Source organism: Coregonus clupeaformis, chromosome 9 (genome assembly GCF_020615455.1).
Source record: "Coregonus clupeaformis isolate EN_2021a chromosome 9, ASM2061545v1, whole genome shotgun sequence".
Classification (NCBI taxonomy): Eukaryota; Metazoa; Chordata; class Actinopteri; order Salmoniformes; family Salmonidae; genus Coregonus; species Coregonus clupeaformis.
The window spans coordinates 27,607,456-27,632,123 of NC_059200.1; the positions used below are offsets into that span (position 1 = coordinate 27,607,456).

Consider the following 24,668-nt stretch of genomic DNA (forward strand, 5'->3'; position numbering starts at 1 on the left):
AACAGCCCTAATCATAGCTTTCACCTGGATTCACCTGGTCAGTCTGTCATGGAAAGAGCAGGTGTTCTTAATGGTTTGTTAACTCGGTGTGTATTATGTGCAGTGTGAGTCTTTATGTATAGGTGTAGGCAGTGCACCCATCCCCCTGGCCCTGTTGTGGTCTGCCTCATTATCACAGTGTCCCGTGTATATGCAGTAGAAGCAGCACCTTCCATAGGGGTAGAGGGAGGGGCTGGGGCTGGGTCTGGGGGCTGGGCCGTATATCTCCCCCAGCAGTGAGCCGTCAGCAGAGTAGAGGAGAGGCCTAATGTGAATTGATCCAGCCCTCCTGCTACCAGGCAGAGGAAGAGGGGGTGCTCCTCCGATTTGTTTGGCTAACGTTTGTGTTCGCTCTATGTTTGGCCAACGTTTGTGTTCGCTCTGTTTGGCCAACGTTTGTGTTCGCTCTATGTTTGGCCAACGTTTGTGTTCGCTCTATGTTTGGCCAACGTTTGTGTTCGCTCTGTTTGGCCAACGTTTTGTGTTCGCTCTGTTTGGCCAACGTTTGTGTTCGCTCTGTTTGGCCAACGTTTGTGTTCGCTCTATGTTTGGCCAACGTTTGTGTTCGCTCTATGTTTGGCCAACGTTTGTGTTCGCTCTATGTTTGGCCAACGTTTGTGTTCGCTCTGTTTGGCCAACGTTTGTGTTCGCCTGCCTCCCCTCGGACTGGGCTGTTTACTCTATCCCCTGGAACATGACATAAAGAGAGTCACCCTCTCCCTCCCCAGGGTTAAGCCTAATGATGCATGGTTATCTCAGTGGAGAGGGAGGTTCTCTATAGGTTGGTTCACTCGGCCAAACCTCCAACTGTACCGTTTTCATGGTAGTTATAGCATGCACTGCCACCATGGCAACAGCTTACCAGTCACTGTTGGCATGGTTACAGGTTACAATTCTGTAAAGGGAGAGTGAGAGACGGAAGGAGAAAGGAGAGAAAAAGGAATGGAGCTGCTATGTGCTTGCTGATGAAAGTAATAGCAAAGGAAGGAATTAGAGCTTTCCAACAACCCCCTCGTCTCCCCTCTCACCCCCTCCCCTCTCAACCCAGTCCCTCCCTCCTCCCCCCTCTCACCCTCCCATCCTCCCCCCTCTCACCCTCCCATCCTCCCCCTCTCACCCTCCCATCCTCCCCCCTCTCATCCTTCCATCCTCCCCCCTCTCACCCTCCCATCCTCCCCCCTCTCAACCTCCCATCCACTCCCCTCTCACCCTCCCATCCTCTCCCCTCTCACCCCAGTCACTCCTCTCCTCTCCCCTCTCACCCATCACTCCTCTCCTCTCCCTTCTCACCCCAGTCCCTCCTCTCCCCTCTCACCCTCCCATCCTCTTCCCTCTCACCCCAGTCCCTCCTCTCCCCTCTCACCCATCACTCCTCTCCTCTCCCTTCTCACCCCAGTCACTCCTCTCCTCTCCCTTCTCACCCCCGCCCTCCTCTCCTCTCCCCTCTCACCCCCCGCCCTCCTCTCCTCTCCCCTCTCACCCCCGCCCTCCTCTCCTCTCCCCTCTCACCCCCGCCCTCCTCTCCTCTCCCTCTCACCCGCCCTCTCTCTTCACCCGCTCCTCTCCTCTCCCCTCTCACCCCCGCCCTCCTCTCCTCTCCCCTCTCACCCCCCGCCTCCTCTCCTCTCCCCTCTCACCCCCCGCCTCCTCTCCTCTCCCCTCTCACCCCCCGCCCTCCTCTCCTCTCCCCTCTCACCCCCGCCCTCCTCTCTCCTCAACCCATTTCCTCCTCTCACCCTAGTCCTTCCTCTCCTCTTCCCTCTGTGAAGCTCTTTGTGTTCCTGTGCTGGAGAGAGAGGTGTGTTTACACATGCATGATGCAGTCACACATTATAGCTACTTGCTCGTGATCTGATCACTCTCCCAGTGTGGAGTGGAGGTGGTGGACTACTTTAACCCTATCAGTCCCGAGACCCCCAGCTAAATCTGCTTGTTCAGCCCTTATATTTAGCCTCACAATTAAGTGTTGTACCATTTTCTTTTCAGGACAACCAGGTCTATAAGTAGAACACAAAACAATTTGACATACAGTTGCATTCATAAGTTTTATTGACAAATGTCAATGAAAAGTACCGTAATGTTTGTTCAGTGGGAAATTAATATCCAACTAGTCAGTGACAACTGTTTGGAGTTTGTGACAGCAACTATGTGAGCTTATTACAGCATTATAGACACTAGGTCCTTGGATTTCCTATGATCTTCTAATTAGGAGAACCCCTTACCTTCTAACGACTCTTGTGTAGCTTGTGAGTGCCATATAGCAAAACGTGTGCTCATGAGTCTCAGCTTTTCATAGATAGCTTTTAATAGTTTGTAGCTCAAACCATTCTGACGTTTTTGTAAAAAGACCCGACCCCTTCAGGATCCTCCGTTGTCTCACAAACACTGCTCTAACTCAGACCCTTTTAATCACACAGACTAATGGTTGGTACCAGAAGAAATAGACGAATCCAATGGTACAAACAAGAAGTCTGTAGCTCAAACACACAATGTTTAAAAGGGGTTGGAAGTCCAAATCACGCCGGCAACGTGGTGGGACTAATTGGGTTAACCGGCAGGTAACAGTTCAAAGGGCATGGAAATATAGTACACACAGACTACTCATGTACTCTAACCCAGTGGATCCCAACCTTATTTCAACCGTGGCACACCTTGATGGGATAAGAAATTCTGCGGCACACCTAAAATATCCCTATTAATTTATTTAGTTGTAATGACCTCCATCTCATCTGATCCATACTGCAAATCATCTATTTTCTGTGACAAATATTATATATATTTTTTAGCTCCGGTAAAATAGGTATTTCGTTTTGAACTGAGCTGGAGACGAGGGGTTTTCTGCATTGTAAAGGTGCGACCACGGACACAAAGCCATGCTCCGTTTGTTTCTATGGCAGAGGCTGTGGTTCAGCTAAGCCTAATCAGACTTGCCAGTGCTAGTGGTTCTCGCAGGCGAAGTCAAATAATGATGCGCGCCCCTCAAATGATACAGATAACAACAGGCTGAGCATACTGGACTTGAAACAATGATACAGATGTAACCATGTGCCATCCAATGTATTATCTGAGCGGCACTGGTGCTGCCAAGTCAAAATTGAATGTGCATTCCACAGGTCACGTTTATAAGTGAGTTCTTTAAAAAAAATCAAGATTAGGAAAAGTTTTGCGGCACGCTTAAGAGTTCCTCAAGGCACACCGCGGCACACCGGTTGAAAACCTCTCTCCTTCTCTCCCTGACTCATTACTGTACCTATCCCCAAAGGCTGGGAGACAAAAGGTCGTCCTGCCACATCCATCTTCTCTCGCTCTCTCGCTTTTTATTTCTCTCTCCCCCTCTCCAGGTCTACCGGGAAATGGAACAGTGCTTTATACCATCACAGATGTCCCCTTCAAAACACTTAAGATTTTAAAATGGATATGCTCTGTGTTATCACGTTGGGGCCAGCATGCAGTTCCTCTAACTATCTGGATCACTTCAGTACATCATGTTCTGAATGGAAACTGTCCTTAATATCCGTAGGGGACAGTACATTATTTGAGGAAAGGAGAGGGTAGTGAGTGGACTGTGGTAGTGGACTAGACACTCTAAAGGGGAAGCAGGTTTGTAATAATTTCCAGTCAGCTGTTTAACAGAGAAAAGCTTTGTGTCTGAAAGCAGATGAAACATTACCCTGTCTTGTCCATGTGCTATGTTAGTGATTGCAGAGGGAGCGAGAGGGACCAGTACTTACTTATTTTTAACAACAGGGTTTGTTATTGTTATTATTATTTTGTTGTAGTGATTGGATATAAAGCCGGTGGGATGCTCTTATCTCTCACTAGGCTGACTCCCCCTCCTCCCTATCTCCCCCTCTCCCCTCTCCCCTCCTCCCCCTCTCCTTTCCTCCCGCCCCTCCGGGGTGACAGATTGACGGGCGGAACCTAAGCGTTTGAGCCCAACCTCGGCTACAACTGTGTCGCCATGGTGATGCAGCCCTGTGCTGCGTTGAATTTGTAATATTCCTGGGGCGAGACACACAACCCAATAAAAACAAACTGGCAGACAAGGGAAAACTGTTAATGAAAAATTCAGCTTTTAGTGCAGACGAAACAGAGTGAAAGAAAGCATTCTGTCAGCATGGTGTGTGAATCATACCAACACGTTTGAGAATAATGGCATGTTGTAACTGGGATAAATAGCCTAGTCTCTGGTCTAGCCAGTGGTATGGGATGCATCTAAAATACTGACATCATAAACTGTCTTTTGGGTGAGTTTCAATGTGTTTGTTTTGTAAATAGCTGTTTTGTTGTTATATCAGACTTTCATATAATGGTTTATTATTTTTTCCTTGTAAAATAAGGACGTGCATGATACTGGTTTCCACTGCGGCCCTAGTTCCGAGGTTCTACAATGGCTTTTGTGGTTCTATAGCAGTCTTGTACTGAAATCCACAGAATGACTGTAAGCGTCTGCTAAATGGCATATTAATACATGTGACTCACAGCTGTCATGTTGAAGAGAGGTGTAGTGTTGCATCCTATGATTACTAACATACAACAGCTCTGCTCTGCCACGTTTCGCTGATTCATCCTTCCTGTCCCGTCCCAGCCCCCGTCCCGTCCCAGACCCCTGTCCCGTCCGGCTCACGTAGCCTAGGTTATCTATCTGGGGGTAGAACAGAACAGGGCTGTCTGGTGCAGAACCGAGTGGAAAAGGGGAGACCGGATGATCAACAACCATGTCGCCTCCCTCCTGATCCTGCTCAAATGTCCTGTAAATGTTATGGTTGCTAACGTCAGTCTCCTGCACATCTCACCCGACCTTTTGTCTCTAAAAGTTATAGTGCAGACACGCTGTTCTGTTCCCAACAACTTATTCAACAAATTATAAACACCTAAAAGTAGGAATCAACTAGGCCTGCTCAGTTGAATTTAAAAATGTAGATTAAAATCTGCATTGACTTCTTCTAGCTTGGAATACCAACATGATGCTATCATTATATCATTTTTGTGTTTTTGTTTTCCTTTTTTTGTTCTGTTTTACTTGTGGTTCTGGCGACATTGTCTATCAGTCGACATCTCAAAAAATGCTGGTAAGTTATTTTCAAACAGCTCTAAGATTGATGCACTCCTTTTGATTTTTTTTTGGGGGGGGGGTTTGGTTTATGATTTTATCAGTTAAGCTGACTCTTGACTCCTTGTGCACATTTGGAGCCTTGGCCTTCTTGTTGGTCACATTTCATCCACCCACTAAACCTCCCATTGGGTCCTGGGTTAAGGTTATGATTTGGGGAGGAGGTGAGTTTGGGTCAGGATAAAGAACCCTGGGATACGTACCCACTTCTGTGTTCCTGATTTCACCTTATTGCCTGCTTATTACCGGGGCCAACATACTTCCCCTCACTCTGTCTGCACCTGCTCCTGTAATGCCATACTGTGACTTCACCCTGCCATCCTATAGCTTGAGTTACACCTTTTGTCCTTGTTTTGGACTCGGGTCGTTGTCTACTTTGCTGTTGTAATTATAAGGTGCATGTGACGAAAGCTTGTTTTTTTTTTGCATTTTGGTAATTTTGTCCAAACCAAATAAGAGTTGTAAATTATCTATGGGTGGACAATTTACACAGTTCCTTATTAATTGTGTAATCAGTGGAAAGCAGGAAAAAATGTAAATGTTTGTTGTGCACTCTTCATTGGCACGTTTTGTCTCATTATTTTGTTCACTATTCTCCAGTCATACTTTTTCCTCACCTGGAAAGTATATCTGAAGGGGAATGGGGTCCTTTTTCCTGCTACCTCTTAATTCACTGTCTGGTTGTGACACATTTATTTAGTCTCTGATACCCACTCAATGCACGGTCGCTAGACTAACTCCTGTCTCTGGGAATTACATTGACTGCTCATCTGTGTTCTGTTGATAGAACTCCAATACTGCGGTCTCTGCCATGATGTTTCCTTTTCTCTTGAGCTCCTCCTTCAGTTTGTTGTTTCGTCTGTGTTTGATTGAAATCAGCCACTGCTTCTTCACAACAAACGTAGCTAGCTAAATTTCACGATTTACCAGAATCACAGTTGTAGGACAGCCCAAAAAAAAACAGGCACCGAAGCACCAATTTCTTGTGTTGTGTTGGCAGCAGCCAGCTCTAGCTGACTCTGAAATGTAGAGCACTCTGCTCAAGCAGAGACAGCTGAGAGAGGCTTTCACATGGCTGCTCTGAGGGAAGCCATTGATTCACATTTTTGGTCCAGCTTGAGTTGGCAGTTCCCTAATTGCACTAATTATTTTCAATGAGGTGATGTAATCTATTTGACTATTCAGTGGGAAGACAGAGTCTGTGAGATGAGATGCACATCATTTAGGTTGCGCGTGAGGACACACCCACACAGCCTCCGTCTGGAAATCAATAACCAAAGACAAGCGAGTAAATCTGAAAGGATATAAAAGCAGTCATGTAGCCCAGGCTAGCCCACTGGTTTTTCGCCTGAAGTATTAACTATAATGATCCCAATGATACTTTCCTCCCAGATCAGCTCTTTATGTTGCTGACTCTCTGGTTCAGAGCTCATTGCAGTTCTGTTTCAGTGAACCTCCTCCGGATAAATGTTCCATCCTCCTGAGTCCACTCCTCCCCATCTGGGATCTCCCATCAACCTCTCTCCCCAGAGAGACACTCTCATATATATGCTAGCACTGAGGAGCGGTGCTAACGCGCTTTAAGTGTGGTAATGGGCATCCAGCTCCTGCTCTTGCCCAGTAGGAGGTGTTTTGTCAGTTAGAAAGTGTAGTCTGAGATGTCCTTGTCTTATTCTGATCATTCTCTCTCTCCTTTCTCTCCTGTAGTCCACCCCTCTCCACCTGGCAGCAGGGTACAACCGGGTCAGAATAGTACAGCTCCTACTACAGCACGGTGCCGACGTACATGCAAAGGACAAAGGGTAAGTGTGTTCGTTGTTTGCGTGTGCTTTAGGGTGAATGTTACGTTGGCATGTTCCCCCCCCCCAATGTTTCTGGAATGTTGAGTTCACACTTTGCTCAGGCACTTCATTGACCTCCTTACCTAATTAACTGAGTTGTTAATTACACAGATATACAACGTCTGTTTTGTATGTGAAATAATGTTGTCTATGCGTGCTCCTCTCCCTCAGGGGTCTGGTTCCTCTCCATAATGCCTGTTCATATGGTCACTACGAAGTCACAGAGCTTCTGCTGAAGGTAAGAAACTCAGCATTTCTCCTTGTCTCTGCTGCTTTGTGTGTATACTGGTATGCTTGTTATGGTGTGGCTATGAAACTCATTTGGTAGAGCATGGAGCTTGTCACGCCAGGGTAGTGGGTTCGATTCCTGGGATCACCCATACTTAAAATGTATACACGCATGACTGTAAGTCGCTTTGGATAAAAGCGTCTGCTAAATGGGCCCCGTGTAGCTCAGTTGGTAGAGCATGGCGCTTGCAACGCCAGGGTTGTGGGTTCAATTCCCACGAGGGGCCAGTATGAAAAATGTATGCACTCACTAACTGTATGTCGCTCTGGATAAGACCGTCTGCTAAATGACTAAAATGTAAATGTAAATGTCATATATTATTATATATTATGAAAGTGAGAATCCTTTAGCACAGAGTCTATAGAGACCTCAAATTCAACTCTGGACCACAAAGCCAGTTCCACTGGGGTTTTTTTTCTCCGCTGTTCCCCTCTAACCAGGGACTGATTTTTGCCCTAATAATCAGGTAGAACAGAAAACCAGCAGGCTCCAGACCTCGTAGGGTAAGAGTTGAATACCCCTGGTATAGAGGGTCCTGAGAAAGCCTTTATTTTGTCAGGTGTTTTCAGAGGGATTCTTAGCAGCTCTGTCACTGTCTGAAAAATCTGTCTGGGTTCCTTTGACAGAACACTCAGACAAACGTACTTTTTACACTTCCTCTCTGAGTTGGTCTTTAAGCTGAAGTCTCAGGACTGACTGGCTAGTCTAAGGGAAGCCCTCATCACTCACCTGATGTTTGATGTCAGATATCACGTCAGTGCTGCTGTAACACCTGGGTTGTGACACCTCAACGAAAAGTTCAGCGTAATCTTTGCTCTTATTGGACTAGTTCAGGTTTCAAAACATTGTTGCAAAAATATATTTTCACCTACCTGCCACTTTCTTTCCTTTACAATATCGATCGCGTCTAACAGCCCTCTCTGTTTCCTGTAGCATGGAGCGTGTGTTAACGCCATGGACCTGTGGCAGTTCACCCCTCTCCACGAGGCTGCCTCGAAGAACCGCGTGGAGGTGTGTTCTCTGCTGCTGAGCCACGGGGCCGACCCCTCCCTGGTCAACTGTCACGGGAAGAGCGCTGTGGACATGGCCCCCACCCCGGAGCTTAAAGAGAGACTCACTTGTGAGAACAGCATCTTCTCTCTCTCACTCACACACACACACATACACACAAACACACTGACACAAACACACACACTGACACACAGGCTCACACAATACACTCACATGCATACAAACATGGTCACACTGGCGTTATAGTTTGTCCTTCCAGTAAAATGTTTTGGGTTGTGTGTGTAACTGTTTGGATGACATCATCTTTCTCTCTGCCCTGCGTGTAGATGAGTTTAAGGGTCACTCTCTGCTCCAGGCAGCGCGGGAGGCAGACATGGCCAAGGCCAAGAAGACCCTCGCTCTAGAGATCATCAACTTCAAACACCCACAGACCCACGAGACGGCACTGGTGAGACATACACACCTCACACACACCACTCACACACACACCACATACACACTCACACACAGCACACACACACACACCACACAGGGCTACAGTGTTAAATGAACTCATTTTGTGTTGCAGCACTGTTCAGTGGCCTCTCCTCACCCCAAGCGGAAGCAGGTCACAGAGCTGCTGTTACGTAAAGGTGCCAACGTCAATGAGAAGAACAAGGAGTGAGTGTCTTCCTGTTTACCTGACCTCTGTCTGACCTCTTTCTGAACTCATCCCCTAACCACTGTCATGTCATGACTATGTGGACTCAAACCTGTGTGTCTCTGCAGCTTCATGACTCCCCTACACGTGGCTGCTGAGAGGGCACACAATGACATCATGGAGGTGTTACAGAAACATGGAGCGAAGGTACAGTATTCCCCTCACCCATCCTCAGCCATCCATCCCTTCACCCATCCTCAGCCATCCATCCCTTCACCCATCCTCAGCCATCATCCCTTCACCCATCCTCAGCCATCCATCCCTTCACCCATCCTCAGCCATCATCCCTTCACCCATCCTCAGCCATCATCCCTTCACCCATCCATCCCTTCACCCATCCTCAGCCATCCATCCCTTCACCCATCCTCAGCCATCATCCCTTCACCCATCCTCAGCCATCCATCCCTTCACCCATCCTCAGCCATCCATCCCTTTACCCATCCTCAGCCATCATCCCTTCACCCATCCTCAGCCATCCATCCCTTCACCCATCCTCAGCCATCCATCCCTTCACCCATCCTCAGCCATCCATCCCTTCACCCATCCTCAGCCATCATCCCTTCACCCATCCATCCCTTCACCCATCCTCAGCCATCATCCCTTCACCCATCCATCCCTTCACCCATCCATCCCTTCACCCATCCTCTACTGGTCTTGCTACTTGTACCAGCAAAGACGGTCAGGTTCAATGGGAAACACCTAATCAAGAGTGTAAATCTGAGCCATTTGAGTGAACTCAGATCCTGGGAGGCATGATGTTTCTCTAACTGACTACCTAAAGGCAGAGAGATCGGTCTCCCCAGTGTCCGGGTGGCAATCTGAAGTTGCCTGTTTTGGAGCTGAATCGCTTATAGTATTACTTAATGCACCGACAGGACGGACAGCGGGAAAAGACTGTCTGGCCAATCAACGGTCTGGTTCTGAGAGCTCCATCAGATAAGAATGACCTGATGGATGGAGTGTTCAGAGCCTGCCATTCCCTGAAGATCTCACCTTAACAGGCTGTCCTTCTCTGATGCATGCCTGGGGCAAGACACACACCAGTTCTACGCTGTTTAAAAGCCAGACAGCCACTAAAGAGAATCCTCTTGATACCTTTCCTTGATAGAGTTATTTCAATAGCGGGAGTGTTGTATGTTTTATATTGCTTTCTAAAGAAACATGGCGGAGACAGACATAAGAGAGGCTCTTTGGTGCTTTTGACAGCAGCGTTCGTTGAGCAGCTATCCAGAAAAGAGAAGCCTCTACACACAGTGGCACTTTAACTGTCATGTCTGGCTTGTCCTTTCAAAGTCACGAGTGCAGGTAGCTATCCCCCACAGAGACCCAGCACTACTTAGCTGGGTAGGGAGCATGACAGAGGGAACAGACATCCAAAGTAAACAGTATTCACCTCACCCATCCATCCCTTCAGCCATCCATCCCTTAACCCATCCTCAGCCATCCATCCCTTCACCCATCCTCAGCCATACATCCCTTCACCCATCCTCAGCCATCCAAAGTAAACAGCTGTGCGTGCCTGACTGCCTGCCTGGCTGAGCAGTTAACAGACACAGTCGAGCAGAGCCTAGTATTGGAGTTTTGCTGCTGCGCTCAGATCAGTGTCTCTGTGGGGAGCTGTGCTGTGTGTTGTTCCAAGCAGAGCCTCCCCTTTCATTGGAGTTGTACGATCGGTAATTCATCGAAATGAGGACATCCCAGGAGCTAAGAGAAACTAAAACGGTGCTGAATAAATACAAGTCTGTCAGGAAGCAAACTCAGACATGCACACACTTTTAGACACTTGTGCAGGCAGACAAGCATACATTTACACACATATACATTTACACACATACAAATGCACTAGACCTCCCAAAAACACACACACACACAAAATGGATGTGCACACAAACACACACAGACACACACAGACACAATAGCACACACTTCCACACTATCTCTCCCAGTTCCTGCTCAGGGCTGATAGTCTCTGAAGAGCTCTAGTAGCTTTGGGGGCTCATCTGATTAATTAATGTTTGTGTTCGTTTCAAAACGGGGAAATTCACTCTCACAGCACATCTCAATCCCCACAACCCCTCTCCTCACTCACTTATTCCCTCACTCCCAGATGAATGCGCTGGACACCCTGGGCCAGACGGCCCTGCACCGTGCTGCCATGGCAGGACACCTCCAGACCTGCAGATTGCTGCTGAGCTACGGCGCAGACGCCTCCATCCTCTCACTACAGGGATTCACTGCCTCACAGATGGGCAACGAGGCCGTGCAGCAGATACTCAGTGGTACAGAGAGAGAGGGAGAGAGACAGCAAGAGAGAGAATATATGTGTATGCTTGCGTTTGTGTGTGCCTGACTGAATATGTGTGGATCAGTGGAGGCTGCTGAGGGGAGGACGGCTCATAATAATGGCTGGAAAGGAGCTAATGGAATGGCATCAAACACATGGAAACCACGTGTTTGATGTATTTGATACCATTCCACTGATTCCGCTCCAGCCATTACCACGAGCCTGTCCTCCCTAATGAAGGTGCCACCAGCCTCCTGTGGTGTGTGTTGGGATAGCTTTATCCCCTCTCCATTCTCTTCAGACAGGCTTCTTTTTTTCTCCACCAGAAAATGTTCCAGTGAGGAACTCTGATGTAGACTATCAACTCCTGGAGGTAGCTAAAGCTGGAGACCTGGACACTGTGAAGGTAGGATTCTCATTTAAGTGTGTGTGCGTGCGTCTGTGTGGTCCTTACTAGCTGGCATAGCTAGCTGACTCACAAGAAAAAGAAGGCTAATACACAAGCTTACATGACATGCACAGGACCCGTTGATATGGAAACTGTTATTTGATTTTCTACTACTCCTTGTCTTGGTGTGTGAACTCACTGGACTGCTTCGCCTTCAACTCACAACCTGCACTCAGGGGTAGACGTAACATAGTAAAGGTAATTCCGGGACACTCCAATTAGTATGATATGTTATGTTTCGTATGATATGTATTAATTTGTGGATATCCATCATCCATTTCTTATGATACAGTGGCTTGTGAAAGTATTCACCCCCCTTGGCATTTTTCCTATTTTGTTTTACTCTCACAGCACAGCTCAATCCCCACAACCCCTCTCATCACTCACTCATTCCCTCACTCCCAGATGAATGCGCTGGACACACCTTACAACCTGGAATTAAAATGTTTTTTTGGGGGAGGGTTGTATCATTTGATTTACAGAACATGCCTACCACTTTGAAGATGCAAAATATTTTTTATTGTAAAAAACAAGAAATAAGACAAAAAAACAGAACTTGAGCGTGCGTAACTATTCACCCCCCCAAAGTCAATACTTTGTAGAGACACCTTTTGCAGCAATTACAGCTGCAAGTCTCTTGTGGTATGTCTATAAGCTTGGCACATCTAGCCACTGGGATTTTTGCCCATTCTTCAAGGCAAAACTGCTCCAGCTCCTTCAAGTTGGATGGGTTCCGCTGGTGTACAGCAATCTTTAAGTAATACCACAGATTCTCAATTGGATTGAGGTCTGGGCTTTGACTAGGCCATTCCAAGACATTTAAATGTTTCCCCTTAAACCACTCGAGTGTTGCTTTAGCAGTATGCTTAGGGTCATTGTCCTGCTGGAAGGTGAACCTCCGTCCCAGTCTCAAATCTCTGGAAGACTGAAACAGGTTTCCCTCAAGAATTTCCCTGTATTTAGTGCCATCCATCATTCCTTCAATTCTGACCAGTTTCCCAGTCCCTGCCGATGGAAAATATCCCCACAGCATGATGCTGCCACCACCATGCTTCACTGTGGGGATGGTGTTCTCGGGGTGATGAGAGGTGTTGGGTTTGCGCCAGATATAGCGTTTTCCTTGATGGCCAAAAAGCTACATTTTAGTTTCATCTGACCAGAGTACCTTCTTCCATATGTTTGGGGAGTCTCCCACATGACTTTTGGCGAACACCAAACATGTTTGCTTATTTTTTTCTTTAAGCAATGGCTTTTTTCTGGCCACTCTTCGGTAAAGCCCAGCTCTGTGGAGTGTATGGCTTAAAGTGGTCATATGGACAGATACTCCAATCTCCGCTGTGGAGCTTTGCAGCTCCTTCAGGGTTATGTTTGGTCTCTTTGTTGCCTCTCTGATTAATGCCCTCCTTGCCTAGTCCGTGAGTTTTGGTGGGCGGCTCTCTCTTGGCAGGTTTGTTGTGGTGCCATATTCTTTCCATTTTTTAATAATGGATTTAATGGTGCTCCGTGGGATGTTCAAAGTTTCTGATATTTGTTTATAACCCAACCCTGATCTGTACTTCTCCACTTTGTCCCTGACCTGTTTGGAGAGCTCCTTGGTCTTCATGGTGCCGCTTGCTTGGTGGTGCCCCTTGCTTAGTGGTGTTGCAGACTCTGGGGCCTTTCAGAACAGGGGTGTATATATACTGAGATCATGTGACAGATCATGTGACACTTAAATTGCACACAGGTGGACTTTATTTAACTAATTATGTGACTTCTGAAGGTAATTGGTTGCGCCAGATCTTATTTAGGGGCTTCATAGCAAAGGGGGTGAATACATATGCACACACCACTTCTCCGTTATTTATTTATTACTTTTTTTTCATTTCCCTTCACCAATTTGGACTATTTTGTGTATGTCCATTACATGAAATCCAAATAAATATCCATTTCAATTACAGGTTGTAATGCAACAAAATAGGAAAAATGCCAAGGGGGGTGAATACTTTTGCAAGGCACTGTATGTTAAGAATTGCCATTTGTACAATATATTACAATTATTTTGTATGATATTTTACGAATTACAATTATTATGATATGTTACGAATTGCAATTCGTGCCATGTTACGAATTTGCACAACGTATGATATGTTACGAATCCAATTTGATGTGACTAACAATAGCTAGGTGGCTAACGCTAATGTTAGCTAGGTGGCTAATGTTAGCTAGGCTAGGGGTTAGGGTTTAAGGTTAGGGTTAAGGTTAGGAGGGTTAAGGTGAGGGGAAGGGTTGGCTAACATGCAAAGTAGTTTCAAAGTAGCTAAAAAGTAGTTGCAAAGTTGCTAATTCGCTTAAATGCTAATGTTGTCTGTGATACGATTCAAACACGCAACCTTTGGGTTGATAGACGTTTGCGTTATACGCCCACCCTTCCACCCCACTTTCATTTTTGCCTTAAGTAACCTTCAGTCATATGCAACCACACCAAACGTAACATACTGACTGTATCATACTAATTTGAGGGTCCCGGATTTATGTTTACTAAGTTATGTCTAGTCTATGAGACCAGGCTGCATCTCAAGATATTGTGAAAATGTTTTGAAAATGTGCCAGTTTCACCTCGGCTGCTTTTTCAGGTTTGATTTGATCTGCCTGTGCTGCTGTTAACTGAATGTTAGAATGTTAACTGAGTGTGTTTCTCTTTAGACCCCCCCTTTGCGCATCCATGCATGTGTCTTTCTCTGCAGACATCCTGTCCTCCTTAGAATGTAAACTGAGTGTTTCTCTTTTTCCACTCTCGCTCACTCTCTCTGCAGACTGCCTATGCTGCTGTCAAAATGTAAACCGATTCTCTCTTTCTCTCTCTCGCTTCTTGCAGTCATTGTGCTCTCCACAGAATGTGAATTGTCGGGACCTGGAGGGTCGTCACTCCACGCCGCTGCACTTCGCTGCCGGCTACAACCGTGTGGCGGTGGTGGAGTACCTGCTGCATCATGGGGCCGACGTCCATGCTAAAGACAAGGGGTGAGTCTTTGGCTGGCTGGCTGGCTTGATGGCTAGCTGGCTGACTGACTATCTGTCTGGCCGGCTGGCTGGCTGACTGACTATCTGTCTTTCTTTCTCACTCCCTATCTGTCTGTCTGTAGCTGTCTATTAGCTCAGGAATCTATATCTGTCTATCACATATCTCTACAGTGCTTTCATCTTCTCTGCTCCACTGCTCCTTCACCCCCCAGATGATATAGAATCTCTATCAAAGATGTTATGTCTCTGTAGTGTGCCCTCAGGCTACATCTCTAATATTAGACCCTAGACATTACACAGTAGGAGAGGCTCATCTTATAACCCTCCCTCCTCCTCTCTCTCCCCCCTTCTGACTTTCTCACGCTCTCTCCCCTTCTGTCTCTATCTCTCTCTCTCCATTGATTTATCTCTCTCCATCTCTTTCAATCCGTCTCTGTCTCTCTCTACAGAGGTCTGGTGCCCCTGCACAACGCCTGTTCCTATGGTCACTATGAGGTGGCTGAGTTGCTGGTGAGACACGGGGCGTCGGTGAACGTGGCAGACCTGTGGAAGTTCACTCCTCTCCACGAGGCTGCAGCCAAGGGCAAATACGAGATCTGCAAGCTGCTCCTCAAGGTACTGTACACCACGGACCTCAGGCCTGTGGGACTCTAGAACAGAGTTTGTCTGTCAAAATGTCTCTGGAGGCTATCACACGCATTCTCAACCCCTCTCTCTCTCTCTCTCTCTGTCTCTCTCTCTCTCTCGCTCTCGCTCTGTCTCTCTCCCTCTCTGTCTCTCTCTCTCTCTCTCTGTCTCTCTCACTCTCTCTCTCTGTCTCTCTCTCTCTTGCTGTCTCTCTCTGTCTCTCTCTTTCTCTCTCTCTCTCTTTCTCTCTCTCTCTCTCTGCTTAAATACCTTTTACAGAGAGTTACTGTAGAAAGTCATAACAGTTTAGTAATTTTATTTTATCACATGCTGAAGCCCATTGGTAGTTAAAGACTGTTTATTACGGCTGAATAGCAGACAGGAAAAACACTTGTGTTTTATGGCTTATTTTCATTACACCTCCGGTCATGATTTCATCACTGGAGTGAGCAGGGTGTGTTAGTTCTTTCTTCCTCATCTGGGCCAGTTTATGTGACTTATAAAATATGTGAAACATGTGCGTCTGAGCTGTAAACTGGGGAGTTATTTTTGATTGCATTAGCATATAAAAATGCTAAGAGCTGCTGGAGCATATAACTTCCCGCCTCATAGTTAGAGGGGAGAAGTGTTTGATTAAACTTGATGCACATGATAAGAATAACCCCATTGAACAAATTACTTCATCACCTCACTGATCAAGCTACATGATTTCTGTCTGAAGAGACCTCGGTAGTCTAGTTTTAGATGAGGATATTTTCTGAGTTATTTCAAATGTTCTTATCACAAGCTTTCTCAACCTCTCTCTCTTTCTCACTTTAGCATTTAAGAAACCAGCAACCATGGGTTCACCAACCCATATTCACAAAATATTCAACTCTGCGTAACTGCAGCAGCCGAGAGGCATATATTTCCTTGGTTTCATGCCATACAATTAAAGCTATACTCAGTGCTATCCCTTAGCAATACATGACAAGCCTCTCTACTCTGGTGGTCCCCTCAGCATGGGGCAGACCCGACCAAGAAAAACCGTGATGGCAACACTCCTCTGGACATGGTAAAGGAGGGGGACACGGACATCCAGGACCTGCTGAGAGGAGACGCTGCCCTGTTGGACGCTGCGAAGAAGGGCTGTCTGGCCCGCGTCCAAAAACTCTGTAGCCCAGAGAACATCAACTGTAGAGACACACAGGGACGCAATTCCACCCCCCTGCACCTTGCAGGTAAGACTGGCCACCAAGATATAGCCAGGGGTACATACAGATGTGACTCACCCAGTTTGACTTCTGTTGCTAAATATCAAGTTCTGTTAACAAATAACAGTGGCAGTTATACTTGTCAAAAGGGCCAGATTTGATGAATAGTTAAATGACATACCATGTAGAGAGACCACTCGGTGTCCTGAGTAACAGGCTAAAGTAGGTGTGCTAATGTGTTTACAAGCTGAAGCTAGGCGTGATTGTAGACTCCCCCAGTGTGCCCAGATGGTCGGCTGTTGGGCCAGTCTGCCCTCCCTGTGTCTGTGTGAAGCTGGGAGGCTGGAGCTCATTGGAGGGGAACAAACAGCCACTCTAGGGAATAGGGAACAGTCCCGGCCAGTCAACAGCTCAACAGCTGACCTGACACAACCCACACCACACCATGTTTTACTACAAAAGAAAGAGAAAGCGGCAGCGCTCTGTCAACAGCGCTATGTGCTTATTATCGGATGGATTAGGTTACAAAATCAGACGTTTTGGATATAATGTTAATGATATGTTAGACCCCACTGAACAATTCAGAACATGAAGAATCATATTTGTCTTGGTAAAATGTTTTTTTTTATAACATGAGGATGGGATGTGAAATTACATCACCAAAGAGCGTTTTCACCCACTCTGGGCAGAGTGGGTGGACACCCTACAGTATGAACTCTCTAGGTGGCGGAGGAGCAGAGTAGACTCCCCTCGTCTCACATACTCGCACTCTTTCTACCACAACTTGTTTTCACAGTTAACTTAACACCTTCAGACAGCACAGGATAAATTAAGATAGGGTGGATGGTGATTCAACCTATTCAATTTCAATTGCTACCATAACCTAAAACCACTTTTGAATTACGTTTACATGTAATACTAGCACTAAAACTTACTGTCTGTTGTCTCATTCAATTCCTTTCTGATAATTAGAGGTCCGTGCCAGACCTGGGTTCAAATATATGCGTTTGATTATTTGTTATACATATGTTCTGTGTATTTTATAATTTTCAAATACTGTGGCCCGAATCATGGACTACCTTTATTGGATGTATTTGAAAATAGTTTCCAAATACTTTCATATAAATATCCTACTATTTTTAAGTACCTGGGTTAAATGCATGGGAGTGTATTTGAGTCAATCTATTTTAGTATTTTCAAATACATTCCAATATTCAACTACTTTTCTTTTTATATACAAATATATCAATACTTACTTTCAAAAGTCTTTGAAAGTAATTGAAATACCCTAAATAGTATTTGAAGCCAGGTCTAGTCCATGCTGCAGTGGAGGTTTCTGAGGTCTGTAGTGTCCATAGCGCAGCAGCTTAATTATCGCCCTCAGCAGAACAACTCCAGTCAAACATCCTTCTGCTTGGAGAGGTGTGTGAGAAGGGTGTGTGTGTCTAGTAGTGTGTGTGTCAATGTACCAGACAGACATCTCCCCTCACATTCACAAAGTGAAGAGCTGAGGTGAACTGACCAGAGGAAAGGAGAGGAGAGGGGTGAGAGACCCAATCTAGGAGAATTACTTGAATTAGCAGTCTCTGTAGTAAGAGAGAGTCTGAGAGTGAAATACACACACCAAGAGCAGTGTGTGGATCAGCATTGGGCTGCAGCTAATAATGAGTGTTAATTAGACTAGGTCCTGGAGGGAAGCAGAGGAGAGGAGCAGAGAGGAGAGGAGCGGAGCAGAGGAGTAATGTGGAGGGGGTGGAGGAAGCGAGCGGTGCAGAGGGACAGAGAGGAGCGGTGCAGAGGGACAGAGAGGAGCGGTGCATAGAGGAGAGGGGCAGAGAGGAGCGGTGCAGAGGGACAGAGGAGCGGTGCATAGAGGAGAGGGGCAGAGAGGAGCGGTGCAGAGGGACAGAGAGGAGCGGTGCATAGAGGAGAGGGGCAGAGAGGAGCGGTGCAGAGGGACAGAGGAGCGGTGCATAGAGGAGAGGGGCAGAGAGGAGCGGTGCAGAGGGACAGAGAGGAGCAGTGCATAGAGGAGAGGAGCAGAGAGGAGCGGTGCAGAGGGACAGAGAGGAGCGGTGCATAGAGGAGAGGAGCAGAGAGGAGCGGTGCAGAGGGACAGAGGAGCGGTGCATAGAGGAGAGGGGCAGAGAGGAGCGGTGCAGAGGGACAGAGAGGAGCGGTGCATAGAGGAGAGGAGCAGAGAGGAGCGGTGCAGAGGGACAGAGGAGCGGTGCATAGAGGAGAGGGGCAGAGAGGAGTGGTGCAGAGGGACAGAGAGGAGCGGTGCATAGAGGAGAGGGGCAGAGAGGAGCGGTGCAGAGGGGACAGAGGAGCGGTGCATAGAGGAGAGGGGCAGAGAGGAGAGGTGCAGAGGGACAGAGAGGAGCAGTGCATAGAGGAGAGGAGCAGAGAGGAGCGGTGCAGAGGGACAGAGAGGAGCGGTGCATAGAGGAGAGGGGCAGAGAGGAGCGGTGCAGAGGGACAGAGGAGCGGTGCATAGAGGAGAGGGGCAGAGAGGAGAGGTGCAGAGGGACAGAGAGGAGCAGTGCATAGAGGAGAGGGGCAGAGGGACAGAGAAGAGGTGCAGAAGGGGACAGAGATGAGAGGGGTGGAGAGGAGAATAGCAGTGGCGTCCACCACACCACGGCAGAACTGTATTTATTTCTCTATTTCTGCTCAACTCCTGCTATGAAGCTGAGCTCGTTTGAGACCTTTAAAGAATACTGAAAAGTAGGGGTGTAACGATCCATCTACTACATCGATGTATCGATTTATATTCCTATGATCCAACTACATCGATCTGTGCTCGGCGAGTTGGCCTTTTGGACAACATATATCAATCTAACATCGTTTTAAAATGTAATAAATCGATTGTATCGATACTAGGAAATAACCCATTGGATTTAAGCACGTCAGACTTTATATGGATGTTTTTTCTTAGCACTTTTAATGATAAAGGCTTTAAACATTACTCGATTCAGTCTGCCTATCCGTGACGTCATCGCCCGCGCCAGCAGCAGCGCAAAGGCGCAAAGACAACAAAACATAGCATGGCGGACGACAGAGGAGAAGCCGACGAGCGAGAAATTATCAAGCCACCATTGCGGTCCTTACAAGAAACAGGAATCTAGGAAACTTCACCTGCACTGTCCAGTATCCAGGTATTTATTTCAGTCACACTGGTTGAATTTTTGGCTAAAAGGTTACTGAATCGATTTCAAGTCACTGAATCGTTTCGGATCGTATCGTTCTAAATGAACCAATATCGTCCTTGAATCGTATCGACAACCACGAATCGTGATACAAATCGAATCATTGTTAAAACGAATCGTTACACCCCTACTGAAAAGAAAAGAGGGAGAAAGAGAGGGATTGAGATACAAGTGTCAGATGGAACACTGAGCCACATGGTGCCAGAGTAACACTAGAATGTGAGGACTAAAGGCACCATTTTGCACTGTTTTCATGGCAATACATATGAGCACATTTCTGTCTCTATATTAACCCATTCTGTCTCTATATTAACCCATTCTGTCTATATATTAACCCATTCTGTCTATATATTAACCCATTCTGTCTCTATATCAACCCATTCTGTCTCTATCAACCCATTCTATCTCTATATTAACCCATGTTGTCTCTATATTAACCCATTCTCTCTATATTAACCCATTCTCTCTATATTAACCCATTCTGTCTCTATATTAACCCATTCTGTCTCTATATTAACCCATTCTGTCTCTATATTAACCCATTCTGTCTCTATATTAACCCATTCTGTCTCTATATTAACCCATTCTGTCTCTATATTAACCCATTCTGTCTCTATATTAACCCATTCTCTCTATATTAACCCATTCTGTCTCTATATTAACCCATTCTGTCTCTATATTAACCCATTCTCTCTATATTAACCCATTATGTCTCTATATTAACCCATTCTGTCTCTATATTAACCCATTCTCTCTATATTAACCCATTCTCTCTATATTAACCCATTCTGTCTCTATATTAACCCATTCTGTCTCTATATTAACCCATTCTCTCTATATTAACCCATTCTGTCTCTATATCAACCCATTCTATCTCTATATTAACCCATTCTGTCTCTATATTAACCCATTCTGTCTCTATATTAACCCATTCTGTCTCTACATTATCCCATTCTGTGTTTGTGTCCCCCCACAGCTGGCTACAATAACCTGGAGGTAGCAGAGTACCTGCTGGAGCATGGAGCTGATGTCAACGCCCAAGACAAGGGGGGTCTCATTCCCCTCCACAACGCTGCCTCTTACGGGGTGAGTACCATAATCTCATCCCCCTCCACAATGCTGCCTCTTATGGGATGAGTACCATAACCTCATCCCCCTCCACAACGCTGCCTCTTACGGGGTGAGTACCATAACCTCATCCCCCTCCACAACACTGCCTCTTACGGGGTGAGTACCATAACCTCATCCCCCTCCACAACGCTGCCTCTTACGGGGTGAGTACCATAACCTCATCCCCCTCCACAACGCTGCCTCTTATGGGGTGAGTACCTCACCTCATCCCCCTCCACAACGCTGCCTCTTATGGGGTGAGTACCTCACCTCATCCCCCTCCACAACGCTGCCTCTTATGGGGTGAGGACCATGACCTCATCCCCCTCCACAACGCTGCCTCTTATGGGGTGAGTACGATAACCTCATCCCCCTCCACAACGCTGCCTCTTATGGGGTGAGTACCTCACCTCGTCCCCCCCCACAACGCTGCCTCTTATGGGGTGAGTACCTCACCTCATCCCCCTTCAGAACGCTGCCTCTTACGGGGTGAGTACCATAACCTCATCCCCCTCCACAACGCTGCCTCTTATGGGGTGAGTACCATAACCTCATCCCCCTTCAGAACGCTGCCTGTTACGGGGTGAGTACCATAACCTCATCCCCCTCCACAACACTACCTCTTATGGGGTGAGGACCATAAACTCATCCCCCTCCACAACGCTGCCTCTTACGGGGTGAGTACCTCACCTCATCCCCCTTCAGAACGCTGCCTCTTATGGGGTGAGTACCATAACTTCATCCCCCTCCACAACGCTGCCTCTTATGGGGTGAGTACCTCACCTCATCCCCCTTCAGAACGCTGCCTCTTATGGGGTGGGGTGAGTACCTCACCTCATCCCTTCTTCTCCATCCCATGGAGCCCAAAAAGTATTGACTACTGTATTATTTCTAACACCAGAATTGTTGGTGTTGAAGGAAAGTGTGCCAGGTGGACAGCAGGTTTACTTACCATTTACTGAGCCAATCAGAGCTCCTCTCTACTCATGTTCCCCCACATGGCCTCCCTGTGCTTCCTCCTTATGCCAAACACAATTTGTTGTGTTCCTGAGTGTGATGCATTGTGGCGTGTGTGTAAATGGTGTGATGTAGAGGTCCCTCCAAGGCTGAAGGAGCTCATCAACTTTTCATACAACACTGCGTTTCATAATTCATTTAGTAGGGAACCCTGGCGTGGCCTAGTGAGGGAGATGCAGTGTAAACACTGGCTGATATGGAGATGATACTGAGAGTGGTCACAGAGGAGAAGAGAGAAAGACAGAGCACAGCAGCACTGACAGTAAACACTATCTAGTCTAAATCAAATTAGCCAAGTAACTGTCCAAGCCACAAGCAAACCCTCTCCCAACCCAACCAAAGCCTCTCCCAACCTAAATGAAACACATTCTCAGGGAACAGCTCTGACCATTGAGATGACACAGATGGGAAACTGTGCCATTTGTTAAGCTAATAAGCAGCACGAATGGCCGTTGTTTTTGTTGTTTATGCCATTGTTTAGTCCAGCAGCAGTGTGTGAGGCCCTGGGGACATGATTAGGCCCAAGCAGGAAGCTCAGAGCAGGCTGCTGCTTGCATAACAGTCCTGGGTTCTGGGACAGTTGTCAGTCCAGTCCAGCGCCCACCCTGCTGCCCCTTGGCATGGGTCCTGAGACCTGCTCCTCCTCTTGCTGCTGTCTGCCAATGTGCTGCTTTGACTGCCTGTGTGTGCGTGCGCTCTTAAGGCCCGTGGGTCGGCTGGCTGACCTTGACTGGGACTTATCGTCTGTATTCCGTAGGGCCACTGTGAGTGGTGATGAATGTCATTGGGCTCGGCTCATTACAGCATAGTGTGGGGGAGGAGTCTGGCGAGCCGGCTGAGTAGGGCATGTCCAGCCGACTAGCTCAGTGAGTTGTGAGTCAGAGCATAGCATGACTCTACATTGCTGAGACCTTAAAACGCATTGACGCTTTCTGTAGAAACAAAATGCACTATAGCTTTCAGATAGAGGTTGATGTGGATGGATCTGTAAATTCTCTGTCAATAAGAGAAGCACATGATGAGTCATGGATTTAACTGATTCACTCATACATTCAGTTTTAGCCTAACACGTTCCTGTTGTTTCTCCCTCAGCACGTGGATATAGCTGCTCTCCTGATCAAGTACAACACGTGTGTGAACGCTACAGATAAGTGGGCCTTCACCCCGCTCCACGAAGCGGCTCAGAAAGGCCGGACCCAGCTGTGTGCTCTGCTACTGGCCCACGGAGCTGACCCTAGCATGAAGAACCAGGAGGGACAGACGCCACTGGACCTGGCTACGGTACACACACACACACACGGATATACAGTGCCTTCGGAAAGTATTCAGACCCCTTGACTTTTTCCACATTTTGTTATGTTACAGCCTTATTCTAAAATTGATTAGATTGATGAGGAAAAACAATCTACACACTACCCCATAATGATAAACCAAAAACAGGTTTTTAGAAATGTTTGCTAATTCATAAAAAAATTACAAACGGATATCATATTTACATAAGTATTCAGACCCTTTACTCAGTACTTTGTTGATACACCTTTGGCAGCCATTACAGCATCGGGTCTTCTTGGGTATGACGCTACAAGCATGGCACACCTGTATTTGGGGAGTTTCTCCCATTCTTCTCTGCAGATCCTCTCAAGCTCTGTCAGGTTGGAGCGTTGCTGCACAGCTATTTTCAGGTCTCTCCAGAGATGTTAGATCGGGTTCAAGTCTGGGCTCTGGCTGGGCCACTCAAGGACATTCAGAGACTTGTCCCGAAGCCACTCCTTCGTTGTCTTGGCTGTGTGCCTTAGGGTCATTGTCCTGTTGGAAAGTGAACCTTCGCCCCAGTGAGGTCCTGAGCGCTCTGGAGCAGGTTTTCATCAAGGATCTCTCTGTAATTTGCTCCGTTCATCTTTGCCTCGATCCTGACTAGTCTCCCTGCCGCTGAAAAACATCCCCACAGCATGATGCTGCCACCACCATGCTTCACCGTAGGGATGGTGCCAGGTTTCCTCCAGATGTGACGCTTGGCATTCAGGCCAAAGAGTTCAATCTTGGTTTCATCAGACCAGAGAATCTTGTTTCTCATGGTCTGAGAGTCTTTAGTTGCCTTTTGGCAAACTCCAAGCGGGCTGTCATGTGCCTTTTACTGAGGAGTGGCTTCCGTTTGCCCACTCTACCGTAAAGGCCTGATTGGTGGAGTGCTGCAGAGATGGTTCTCCCATCTCCACAGAGAAACTCTGGAGCTCTGTCAGTGACCATCAGGTTCTTGGTCACCTCCCTGATCAAGGCCCTACTCCCCCGATTGCTCAGTTTGGCTGGGCGGTCAGCTCTAGGAAGAGTCTTAGTGGTTCCAAACTTCTTCCATTTAAGAATGATGGAGGCCACTGTGTCTGCAGACATTTTTTGGTACCCTTCCCCAGATCTGTGCCTCGACACAATCCTGTCTCGGCGCTCTACGGACAATTCCTTCGACCTCATGGCTTGGTTTTTGCTCTGACATGCACTGTCAACTGTGGGACCTTATATAGACAGGTGTGTGCCTTTCCAAATCATGTCCAATCAATTGAATTTACCACAGGTGGACTCCAATCAAGTTGTAGAAACATCTCAAGGATGATCAATGGAAACAAGATGCATCTGAGCTAAATTTCGTGTCTCATAGTAAAGGGTCTGGATGTTTTATTTAAAAAAAAATTGCAAACTTTTCTAATAACCTGTTTTCTCTTTGTCATTATGGGGTATAGTGTGTAGATTGCTGAGGATGATTTCTTTTTAAAATCCATTTTAGAATAA

At 46.9% G+C, this 24,668-nt stretch overlaps 1 protein-coding gene across 2 annotated transcripts in view; it reads left to right on the forward strand.

The window, feature by feature from the left end:
* LOC121573895 (poly [ADP-ribose] polymerase tankyrase-1) overlaps positions 1-24,668 on the forward strand; it is a 128,268-nt gene that overhangs the window by 95,098 nt on the left and 8,502 nt on the right. The window contains exons 6-19 of one of the 2 annotated variants that reach the window (XM_041886278.2): positions 5,091-5,111; positions 6,860-6,954; positions 7,165-7,231; positions 8,216-8,402; positions 8,620-8,741; positions 8,862-8,953; positions 9,062-9,140; positions 11,101-11,272; positions 11,604-11,683; positions 14,583-14,728; positions 15,178-15,343; positions 16,356-16,575; positions 20,737-20,846; positions 22,980-23,168. In XM_041886278.2, coding sequence (XP_041742212.2) covers positions 5,091-5,111; positions 6,860-6,954; positions 7,165-7,231; positions 8,216-8,402; positions 8,620-8,741; positions 8,862-8,953; positions 9,062-9,140; positions 11,101-11,272; positions 11,604-11,683; positions 14,583-14,728; positions 15,178-15,343; positions 16,356-16,575; positions 20,737-20,846; positions 22,980-23,168 — 1,746 coding nt within the window. The remainder of the gene's footprint in view (positions 1-5,090; positions 5,112-6,859; positions 6,955-7,164; positions 7,232-8,215; positions 8,403-8,619; positions 8,742-8,861; positions 8,954-9,061; positions 9,141-11,100; positions 11,273-11,603; positions 11,684-14,582; positions 14,729-15,177; positions 15,344-16,355; positions 16,576-20,736; positions 20,847-22,979; positions 23,169-24,668) is intronic. The other variant, XM_041886279.2, reaches the window with a different exon arrangement.